The sequence below is a fragment of the Lampris incognitus genome, chromosome 6 (genome assembly GCF_029633865.1).
Source record: "Lampris incognitus isolate fLamInc1 chromosome 6, fLamInc1.hap2, whole genome shotgun sequence".
NCBI lineage: Eukaryota > Metazoa > Chordata > Actinopteri > Lampriformes > Lampridae > Lampris > Lampris incognitus.
Genome location: NC_079216.1, coordinates 43,556,180 through 43,568,190, shown reverse-complemented (window position 1 = coordinate 43,568,190; position 12,011 = coordinate 43,556,180). Strand labels below are relative to the sequence as shown.

General features: G+C 43.6%; 1 protein-coding gene across 1 annotated transcript; it reads right to left on the bottom strand.

Annotated features, from left to right (window-relative positions):
* Positions 1 to 630: 630 nt before the first annotated feature.
* igf2b (insulin-like growth factor 2b) lies at positions 631 to 9,065 on the bottom strand. Its single transcript, XM_056281199.1, has 4 exons — positions 8,880 to 9,065; positions 7,692 to 7,842; positions 5,761 to 5,942; positions 631 to 4,197 (listed from the first exon to the last, which is right to left on the bottom strand). Exons 1-4 carry the CDS (start codon positions 8,952 to 8,954, stop codon positions 3,958 to 3,960), a joined length of 648 nt encoding a protein of 215 aa, XP_056137174.1. The 5' UTR covers positions 8,955 to 9,065; the 3' UTR covers positions 631 to 3,957.
* Between the last annotated feature and the right edge of the window lie 2,946 nt (positions 9,066 to 12,011).

Here is a 12,011-nt window from a genome sequence, read left to right as displayed (position 1 = left end):
AAAATGTATTCCATTCTGGGAACAAAGATACCATACTACAGTCTGCCCGGTAACAGAGCTGTGTGGGTGTGTACATACGTCAACAATGAAAGGTCGTGCCATTTCAAGAATATGCATGCGATAATTTGAGACACACTGGATGTTAAACTTAGCCTCTGAGATAGAGTTTGCTCCAGTAGTTAGCAAGCCACTGGAGGATGGAGGCGATGGGTATGTGGATTGATGTGTGAGGGGCGGGCGGATGAGAGAGGGTGCTAAAAGCAGCTGGGAGATTCTTTTTAAGGCCTAGAGGTATACTAAATCATTTACATGGCACATAACATTTAAAGGATGTGAAAAGATTTCAGAAACGGCTCCTGAACTCAACACTTTTCCCTTAGTTCGTTCTCACTTCCACTCGTACACAGACACGCATAACCGCACATGCAGTTGGCATGTACACACACACACACACACACACACACACACACACACACACACACACACACACACACACACACACACACACACACACACACACACACACACACACACACACACATACACACACACACACACACACACCCAAGGCAGGCAGGTACACACATGGAAGGCTGGTAAAATAAATCTCTATGACAGAGGATGTTTGATAAAATGTTTTTTTTATTGATATTAAAAATGAAAGTACATGAATTGTGCATTTCGGACGTTCTAGCGTGCAGAGGTTAAATCAATAAAATACACACAGGCTGAGTGGGCTACTGACACAGAAATAGTTGCCACTGCTTGGCAAGATATCCCTTCATATTCAGCGAAAAGAAGTGGTTGTCTTTCACGCCATTCAAAAGAACACTAGAGTAGCCTGTTTGAACATTAAAATAGTGAATGAATGCAGTCCTAGCAGGAGAACATAGAATAAAATATAGTATAAAACTTGTATTGTCACTGTCTGGAGACAAGATATCCTCCCTGGGGAAATCTCATTTCATAATAATAATAATAATAATAATAATAATAATAATTGCACTGCTTTGTTACACAACTGAAGTGGAATATAATCAGAGACCAGACGTAGGATTTCCAAGCGAGATCCCACTGAGGGTATAGGATTGAAAATACTATTGACTCCACTCTTCACCACAGAAAGATGAGTATCTATCAAATCTGCATTCCATGGGGCTATGCATCACACAACAGAAGACACTAGAACGTGACACAAAATGACCGCGCTTCCAACATGAGCTTCAAGCCATTCCTCACATTGGAGAGCCATAATATATCACTGTGGGCAACAAGCTCGGCTGCTCCACCATTATAGGTTCATTGCTTACATTCAGCTACACCGCATCACGCTCAGAGAGCATCGATTTTGCTCCAAAATGGTTCACGGTGGTAGCCCTTCATTTAGATACATATGGATGTAATTGCAGAGGGCGGGGGCGGGGGGGTCACCGTAAGTCTGACAACTCCCCCTCTTCCCACATCCCAAACAGATATAGACAGATACTATATAACCTCTGGGGCATTGTCAATTTCCAAACAGGTTCAAGAGAGAGAATGAATGCGAGTTAGGAAAATGGAGATAAGACAGACAGACAGATAGACAGACAGACAGACAGAGAGAGGACAGAGAGAAGTTGAGCAATAATATGTTCTCCGTAATGGACTGTGACCTTTAAATGACCTTTGGTGGGTATTCACGTCACAGTGACATCATTAACATCATTACTTCCAATTAGGTTACCCACACGACGACTAATGTAAGTCAGGTGCATTTTTTGCCAGAATCCATATCTGACCAGACAGTTATGGCCACAAAACCCAACACTACAGAATCACTGGCAGATTAACAGAAAGGCTCCTCAGAAGATGATTGGACACCATGCACACTTAAAAAGACATGATTTAATAAAAGGATGATCATTCCCCTGCCATCACTACTAAAGTGGCTTCAAAACATAGTGGGTTGAGTACAATCAATGTAATGTTGAACAGTTAATTGCTGATATTAAAAAGTCACTCATGGATGCTTTCCTTTTAACAAGTAACCCAGACAGGGTTATGAAAATCCATGCAGACCAGCGTATTCAGAGTATGTGCCTATTTCTGTGACATAACATGCCTAAGCAATCCAGGCTATGCTGCTGTTAAAATATTAATTTAAAGTAACTGTGGCAAATGAAAAGGAAAAAAAGGAAAATTTTTGGTACAAAGCATCTACAAAAAAGCATTACAACTCCAATTGGAAAAAAGAGATCATACAAAATAAATCCGTCAGATGAGCATCAGTGCTACGTATATTATTTGGACCAATTTGTTCAAATATATTTTTATAACAAAATAAATAATGCCTTTATACAGTGCCCTTATTTGTATTTCAACAAACAAACAAAAAAGCTTGGCGGCTCATTACGCAAGATACAGCTCAGACTAAAGGAAAATGACACAATGTCCCTGGAAACTAATTATATATCTATATATTTATATATATATATTCAAGTATTTGTTTTCAGGCAAAGCATGTGAATACTACTGATATACAATAAAAATAAAATGTTAGTTGACATTATTGCTGTTTTTTCCCTTTGAATTGAAGTTTTGTGCCATTCTTTAGAACTGTAAAATAACATTATAACAATAACCATGGAGACAAAAAAATGCCTAACTTGCAAAAACAGGAATGTCACGGTACCAGAAACTGACAGGGTTTTCCTTTTTTCCTTGAAACATTGATATGAAAAGAAAACAGAAAAAAAGACAAAATAAAATATAATCATCATTATCCCACTCGCTCTGTGTTCATATCATGTCACTTCCTGTCAGAGCAGTCTGCAGAGCCATGGCAAACAGGAAGTACTGTCCTGGAACTGTAGTACTGTCCCAATCCAGGCGGTCCACGGTGTCCCATTAATATCCCCAAGCTGCTCCCCATCTCCATAGATCTCAGAGGTGCGGGGAGTAGTGGGGAGTGGGTCTCAGGTTCCCCCTTGCCAGTCTTGTTGGCAAGCTAGTGATAGGCAGCCACTAGCGCACGCTGTTAGCCTACATGCTAACACAGCCCATATCTTCTCTCAGTGACACTTCCCCCTTTACATTGCCACTGCCAGGAGCTCCCCCATATCCTTAATTTTCCTTATTAAAAGTCACACTTTCCTTAAAACGGAAAGTTTTTAATATTCATTCAAAGAAAAAAAAACGTGCTTTTCAACCTCTTCTTCTTTGAGTCCATTCCCAAAGCTAGCACCATGACATTTTTTTAAGCTACACGTTCATTGTTCATAAAAAAATAGTGCCTTTTTTTCTTTACTTTGACGTAATCCGTGGCAATGTGCAATTTTGCAGACTTTTTTCTGCTTTTTGTTTGTGATTAAAAGGTGCTGGAACAGGAATCTAATTTTACAAAATAATTCCTTACAGTGTGGAAGTCCCTTTATAGTCAGAGGTGCAAACTAATAAGAAAAAGAACTAACAGAGATTTTCTTTTTGCCTCAGGAAAGTGTTGTGGAATGGATTCGTTCATGCAAGCTGTTCTTCACTTTCTGCTGTCTTCCACTTGGACAAAAAAACATTCCGCTGGGTGTCCTCTTGACACTTGCAAGCCATAGATCTCTTTCATCTTCTTTTCTTCCTTTCCTTTTTACTCTCTTTTACTTAAGGATCCACCTGAATTGCTTTCAGCCAAATTGTTAACTTTTTGTTCATCACTTGTGTTTGTGTCTTTTGTGTCAGTGAATGAAAGAGAGGGAGCGAAAGAGTTGAGACGTGAAGGCATGTTTGTGTGTTGAAGGGGTGGGGGGCATTAGAGAGGGGCAGAGGGTCAAGAAGTAGTAGATGAGAGCAGGGGGGATTGGTGGGCTCGGACAGGACAGGGGAGGTCAAAGAGGACTGCCACAGAAATGACGTCAGAGACAAAGCTATAATCCCCTAGTCTTTTTTCTCCCTCCAAACTCTTGTCTGTGCAAAGGGCTGGCGGCGGGCTCATTTGTGGTTGACATAGTTGTCCGTGGGGAGGAGGACAGGGGGCAGCTTGCTGGGCAGGCTGATCAGGGGCCTGTGGAACAACGCTTGCTCCTGGGCCTTGATTTTCTCTGCCTGCCTCCGAAACTTTCTGGCTCTCAGGATGGCGGGGACACCCCTCCGGAGCCTCTGGGCTGCCTTCCTCTGCCATACCTCGTATTTGGAATACTTCACGGTCACATGCTGCTTCCTTGGGCCATCCTATTGTGTGGTGCAGGGGGAAAATGGAGAGGGGGGGAAGCAAAACAAAGAAAATAAGGAGTCAGTACATACGGGATATTGAGATAACGTACAAGAGTTTCAACAAGGGAGGAAAACCATGTTTATGTTGTGTAAATACTGGGTCATTGTTGGGTCACTTAAATGGAAATCAAATGTCAATTCTAAAACCGCCAAAGTATCCACAGCGTCATAACAGACTCCACTCGCCTCCTACTTGTCCTTGTTTTGATTTCCTTGACTGAAAGAAGCTGTCAACAAGTGCTTAGCTAGACCTCTTTAACATACTGTCAAAAGGAAGGTCGGTCACTCCCCTCATATACATATGAGGAACGGGTCATTGTTCACACAATGATCCACTTAGTGAATAAACCCCCACAAATTGAAGCAAAATAACACATCATCACAGTCTCGTTTTTTTTTTTTTTTTAAATTCTATTCTTAAACAACGACCGCTTTTAAACCGCACTAGGTGTTGTGCTGTATGGATGCCAGGGAGGGACAAAAGCTAAGCGCAAATGGTAGTGGCCGAGCAAGAATTTATGCGTGAGTGGCCAGTGCTCCAACTGAATGGCTTGTTTTGGTCCTGCCACTTGAGGAGTGTTTATCCCCCTTCATTCACTCCAGGCCTGCTCAATAGCCCAGGAACAGCTGGCCCTGGGAGCAGGCTGTACCCATCAACTCTCTCCCTGCCCAGACTAACATGTCCCAACTGATTCCCCGGCACACTATTTCTGCATACGAGAACAAAGATCCACTTCTTAGCTGCTGACATTTGCAATATTTTTTTTTCTGGGTTTACGTCAGTAGAAATCCCTTTCCATGCAATTTGTTCGTTCGCCGGGTTTGAAGAGTGAATTATTATTGTGAACATCTTTTGCATGTGAGGTAAGAAAAAGATAGGGTGGGGGAAAAGAGGCAAGAATCTAATTAGGAAGCCTGGTACACAGTCACAGCCGAGTCTTGTGGCTGAGAGAGAAAGATCTCCAATACTCTTGACAATTTTATGCAAGTTAGCGACATAATTCAGAGAGGTTTTTAATATTTGTGGCCGGGTCAGTTCTTTTTTTTTCTTTTTTCTTAACCACAGAATGAAAAATACATGGCAGTTTGGGAGTGCTTAGTGTTCCATGACTAATAATCACACTCTCAGGACACACTTTACGATGGACAAGCAGTCCCCACATTCTCACACACTCGTGCACACGCACTTAGACAAACTTCAACATTTGAACTGCATGCACACACACAGACACAGACACATCTGTGGGTGTGTCCCTGCTGCCACACTGATATTACCTGAATATATTTTGCCGTGACTGTGTCGACGTTTTCCACAACGGTCAGCTCTTTTGACGCAAGTTAATGCTTACCATTGACCATTTAACAAGGTAAACCTGCCCTTGCGTGGGTTTTAGTCTGTTCTCAAAGACAAGGGCATAGGGGCAAAGCGCAGGGATGAACGCAGACACGGAAGATGGGAGGAGAGATAAAGCCAAGGACAGGTAGAGTTTCCCATACAGGTGTGTTGTTGTTTAGACGTACCGCTTTTAGTGCGGGCATCATGGGTATGACCTGTAGAGATGTGGCCGACACGTCCCTTTCGGACTTGGCAGGTTTGGCGCAATACTGCTCCAGCAGGTTGAGGTCACAGCTCCGGAAACAACACTCTTCCACTATCCCACGGTTCTGGGGACGCCGATTGCTAGCTCTGCTAGTCGGACTACCTTCAGAGAGACACGGGAAGAGATGGAGAGAAGCATTTAGTATGGAGGAAACGGAGCCAATAGCAACAGTTCAACTGGTGAAAAGCAAAATAGCGAGCAGTTCTGCAGCAATGATGAATCATGCATCTATGTTGTTTTTTTCTGGATTACTTGGGACAATCGTAGTAGTCCATTAAACAAAGAGGATAAAAGGAAATCTGCGGCCAACTGCAACAAATCTTTTTGTTTGTTAAGGGTAATCTGATTAAGGATATCTGGAAGTCCTTAAATGAATGAATACACAAGTAAACACCCTGTCCTGTCGACAGCAGGAGGAAAAGGGGAGTTGCAGACACAGACAGCTAAGCTCTGACACACACACACATGTATGCACACACACACACACACAGATGTGAGCTGCTCACCCTTTGGGTGGGTAAATACATAAAGTGGACACTCTTCTCTGACCTTGTCCTTTGCTAACTCAGCAGAGATAAAGGGGGGATGAGCAGGGTGGGAGAAAGAAAGGAGAGGGGAGGGGCAGCATAGATAATGAGGCAGAAATAGAGATGAAAAAAAGATCCAGGGAGAGAAAGGGTGTGTGGCGGTTTAAACAGGGGAAAGGAATGCAAAACAAAAAAAAGGAAGAGAGTGAGACATGAGAGAAAGAGGTATGGGAGAATGGAGTGGCAGCGGTGGAGGGTTAAGATATTGCACAGGGGAACACTATCCACAATCAATAAAGCCCTTGTTTGAAGTGCTTCACCCCACACAATGTCGAAGAAATCTCAAGAGAGGCCGGGCAGATTTGATTGCAGGAAGAGGAACATGAGAGAAAAACCGGGTGAGGTGGGGAGAAGGAAAAGGAGGAGGAGGAGGGGAGCACATCTACGTTGGCCCAAATTGGATAAAGATCTGTCTGATTGGAGAGAAGCTTCCGTGGCAAACGGCGCACAAAGGCGCTGGCTGTCTGGGTATAGGACATGACAGATATTCAGAAAAGTCAGGCTGCCAGGGCAGGAACCAGCAGTGGGAAAGGGCGAGTTATGTGTTGTTAACCTGATTTCCCCAAAATACTGCGTGAGCAGAGACTGTTGAAGAATTTCTAGTATTTATGGTCTAACAGCCATTAAAAATGCCCTTAGATGAGGACACCACTGGCTTACAACTTCCATTCTTCACATAATTCCCCCACTTATAGTAACCAATCCTGGACCATTTTTGTTTCTATCAATTATCAAAAGCATTTTCGTCTGAATCCCCCCCAAAAAAAAGAAAAAGAAAAAGAAGAAGAAGAAGACGTGGTCGCCTAGCCTGGGAACACTGGTGCTGAGGTGACTGGTTTGCCTCTTGGGGTGCTAGTACTTTCCCCTGCGGAATGCACTGGTAAACAAGCGTCCCATTGTGTCGCATTGAGTCGTGTGTGTCTTCACAGCTCACCGCCCTTTCATATGCAATCAGAGGTAAGGGCCATAGCGGCAGAACGCACCCGCTCAGTACAGCAGCCAACACTAGCCTACATCTTGAGACACAGCCGCACAGCTGGCTCCTCTCCCTCTCCCTCTCTCTCTCTCCGTGCGCATGTATATGCAGGCGTGCATGCAAGACTGAAGAATCCCGCACACACTCAGTATTCACAATCACGCAAGAGAATATTCACAAGACTGTGTGGTGGAGGGGCGTAATGCGAGGGTGCTGCAAGACTCGGCTGCCGGTAGCAACAATAATGCAAATATGATGTTTGGGCAAAGTCGTCGTTTGGAAACCTACTGAAATAGAATCCCCTGTCTTCACAGACAAACTGCAGCGCATCCACCAGCTCTCCCCCACAAAGCGTTTCCGCCGAGGCCATTTCCACAAGGTACAGCGTCAGCGCCAGTACGAACACCAGCGTGCGACTCGACGAAGACATCTTCAGGACCTGCGGGAGAGGGGGGAAAGTCACGTTATGGACGTCACACAAGTAACACGTTGATTTTAATGTCCCCAACATATCTGGTTTTTAAAAGGAAGACGCGCGCGCGGGGGGGGGGTTTAAAAGCAGCCGGACCCTCTCGCCTTCGCCACTCCTTCAGTCGCAGCTGTAACTTCACATGTAGTTTTATCTGTCAAAGCTTTCGTGTGGGACGCCATTCTTTTTAATGGCTCTCGGGGCCTTGTGCAAAAGTGTGCACGACGTCGAATAGATCTATTATGCCTTTCGCACATGTGTTTTAGCCTATCCGTTAGCCTACTAAAAATAGGCATGTGAGGGCCAAGTTGACATATTTTTTTCCACGGTTGTGATCCCTGTGTTTTTTTTTCAACTGCATCTGGAAGAATCGCTTGCTCGGGAAAAGAAAAAAAACAGGGCTATAAAATGGGCTATCTCTTGTTTTGCACACTCTTACACAACTCCCCAACAAGTTACAAGACCGGCTGCTCAATAGTGAACCATGCCAAACCCCAGACTCAGCATATATTTCCCCCTCGCTCAACCCTGCCGCGAGCTCGCTGACCCGCAGATCTACCGCCCCCTATCTGCCGCGCGCCGAGAAGGCTTCGCGAGTTCAGCGAGGGGCGCACAACTGAGACGAGGAGGGGGGAAAAACCCACCAAAAGAAACAACAAAACCCCCACAAATTAATTTCTCATGAAAACTCAAGCCTCTCAATCCCGACCGGTAACCTGTTGCATCTCCGCCCGCAGACCCTGTACTTGTCCTCCGCGCTATCTACGTGTCATGCGAATTGTTCTGCGGCATGCAAACAAGGAGTTCTCTCTCTCCCCAAGAATAAACCAGAATTACGCGAGCGAGAACCAACATCACACCATGCCTTCATAACCCCAAAACCGGCTTTCTTGTCAGTCGAGCCAAGGAGGGACTTGGTGTTGGCCGGCCAGATGCCTTTCTAGTTCGCGCAACAACAAAAAAACACATCTGGATAGCATATATGAGTACGGGTCCCCGTTGGTTACCTTCATCCTGCTGTTTTCCGTTCTTCGGCAGGTGTGGCAAAGTGAGTGGTGTCCGTGTCCTTGCTGGGTCTCCATGTCGGGGTTGGGCAGTAGTCAAGCGTTGAATGTTATTTGGTTGGAGAGATTGCAGGTGAGTTAGTTTCCCAGTTGGTGAAGGCTATAAGGATGATGTTGTGAGAGGCTGTCCCAAAGACCAGGCGACAGGCAAAACTTCTCAGGGAGAACTCTTATATAGCAAAACACGCCCCTTGCCGCCCCCCCCTCCCCCCTCCTCACACCCTCGCTCCTCCTCCTCACGAATGGTTAGTCCAGAGACGCTTCATGGAAAGTGCGTAAAGGGAGAGAAAGTGAAGAGAAATAGTGTTGGAGTGAGAAAATATGGAACAGTTCCATAAGCATTTTCCACGTTTACGCACTGCAAACCAAAAAAAAAAGGAAAGAAAAAAAAGGCAACTGCTACACAGTTGTTATACACACACAGGCTGAACAGGGATGGAAGTATTTCCTCAGAGCCCCCAAGACAAAATGTCATTGTCTCCTACCTCATATTGTAAATAACATTAACATTTGGAGTGGAACGAATGTTCCCCCTCGCTCTCCACTCAGACTTGGCATTTGTCGAGGCAGAATGGGACCAATTGGAGGAATGGGGTCAAACGCGCTTGGCTTCATAACGCCGGAGTGAAGTATGAAGATGTTTGATATCATCCCTGTCATAGGAGGGTGAGCTGCGTCAGTCTAAAACCGAGGTGACCACTTAGGGGAAGGAGCCGAAGTCTTGGGAGGAGCATGGCCATTCAAATTGGGGCGTCTTTAAACTAAATTTGCTCGGACGTAGAAGATGGGCGAGCTGATTCACTGGCTGACGGACTGTGCGACCAAGTGGCTGATTGACTGCTCACGTTACAAAGATACCCAGTAACAAAGGTGTTCAAAGATTTCATAATCTCAAAATGTATCGTCTTTGAGATCATCATTAAGCAACGTCAAAAGATCAGAGAAAGGGAATGAATGGATGGATGGATGGATGGATGGATGGATGGATGGATGGATGGATGGATGGATGGATGGATGGATGGATGGATGGATGATAAGAAACAGACCTTGCATGTGGTGCTAAAAGTATGAAGATGGGCATATGTCAGTTATGGCTCACTCCTTGAAATAGCTTTGGCCTTACATGTTTGACTTCACCATGGAGCGTGTGCAGGTTATCCCAGTATTGCATCCTGTTCTCTAAAACGTCCCCCAGTGGCGTCCCATCCAGAGGTGGCGCCACGGTAAACTACAGGTTTGCAAAACTGAAGAAACCCAGGTGGAAAATCCGAGGTAAGACCCAGGCAAAGATGTTTACTTTTGTGTAGCGACCTTGTCTGAGGATTCCCTTTCGGCGAGTGATAATAGGGGTTGTGCGCGTCTGGAGCCTGACACCTAGTGGCCTTCCTGTGAACCATGTTTCATTTGTTTGTGCCAAGGCTTCCCGGATTGTGGAGGACAATGGACGCCACTGTTGGTCAAACGTCTGTGGAGAGGGGCCTCCTCCACTCGGTCGTCAGTCATTTACACCTGTTGCACCAGTTGAAGTCCACTAGGAGTAATGTCCGGACTTGTTCTTCAACACAAGACCTCCCCCCCCAAAAGACAACCCTTTGATTTAACAACACTGCCAGGGACCCATGCAAATAGACTCATTGTAGGGATGGAGGGGATATGAAGATGTTTTGATTAGTTTAATTCATTAGTTGGCGCTACAATTTTCTTTTAATCTGACACATTTTTCTCGGTGTCCCAATCTTTCATACATTCATTTTTCGATTCTTTTTTTTTTTTGGCTAGATTTTTTTAAATTATTATTATTTTGTCCTTTTTTTGTTTTTTGTTTTAAAACATCTCAATATCGCAAAACATCTCATTGTGGTTGGAGGCAGCGTTATGAGGCGTATCATAATGGGCTCGATGGCAGGCCTTATCGTACTGCACCTCCTTGTGGCAGATTCATATAAGGCATTTCAAATCCTGATCTGGGGGATTTTCCAGGGGTTCCCAAACTTTTCCATGCCAAGACCCCCAAATAGCATTAGCTTCTGGCCGGGGCCCCCCTTTTTTGCAAGATGCCTTTACGAGCCCATTGACAATACTACAGCAAATGTTAAAACAATTAAAAAAAACAAAGCAAATCTCAATCAATCAGTCAAGTTTCATTTTATATAGCGCTTTTGCTTCGCTTTTCTAGCTGCAACAGCCACTCAGAGCGCTTTACAATTAATTCACATTCACACACACACACACACACACACACACACTAATGGCATGTCAACTATGCGAGGCATGCAAGGTAACAACTGCTCACACTTTTAAAAGTAATAATATAGTGTAGTGTATTTAATAGTGTACTACATTTCCTTACTTTTATTAATGCAATAATAATTACGCTTGTATTTCAAATCTTTCGTCATTCCATTAAATTCAATATTTCTATTGTCCATTATTAGTAATAGTTTGTCAGGTTAGTTTAACAACATTCAGCAACATTTATTATAAATATTAATAATTACATATTATAAGTTATATTTTAAATAATAATAATAATTTGATTTATTCTTTTAATTATTTTTTTTAGCATTTTCACTCATCTTCCCTCCAATTTGCTGAACCCCCCCCCCCCAGCACCGTGGGCCCCACCTAGAAAACCACTGTTTTATACGATAACAGCATAAATTGTACATTTCTATCATTTAGTGTGGCCAGTAATTATCACAGAAGATATGAATTAATACGATTACAATAAAGAGATCACCAAGCCATGACAATGAAAACAGCGTTACAGAAAGTCATGCCAAGTACTTATATTTTATTATAGGATGGATCCGTTTTTTAGTGAAGCAATGCAACCGGCTGATTAATACATTTTTTTCCCTTCTTTTTATTTATTTACATTTGCAAGAGGTAAACTGCATAAACACAACAGCAAACAAAATATAATACCCAAATACCAAATTTACACATCTGGAAAATAAACTCTTTTGCACACAGGGGAGATATTGTCCTTCTCTAGATAAAATAATTTGTATTATATAACTTAAAAATATGACTTATTCTCCAATGTAACATATGTTGGATTTTGAAAGCACA

What these genes read in the sequence shown, in the direction of transcription:
- igf2b (XM_056281199.1), bottom strand. Translation starts at nt 8,954, where the DNA reads ATGGAGACCCAGCAAGGACACGGACACCACTCACTTTGCCACACCTGC. An exon ending in CGGAAAACAGCAGGATGAAG is followed by an intron (nt 7,843 to 8,879) that starts GTAACCAACGGG and finishes CCTCTCCCGCAG; the next exon opens with GTCCTGAAGATGTCTTCGTC. An exon ending in TGATGCCCGCACTAAAAGCG is followed by an intron (nt 4,198 to 5,760) that starts GTACGTCTAAAC and finishes ACCACACAATAG; the next exon opens with GATGGCCCAAGGAAGCAGCA.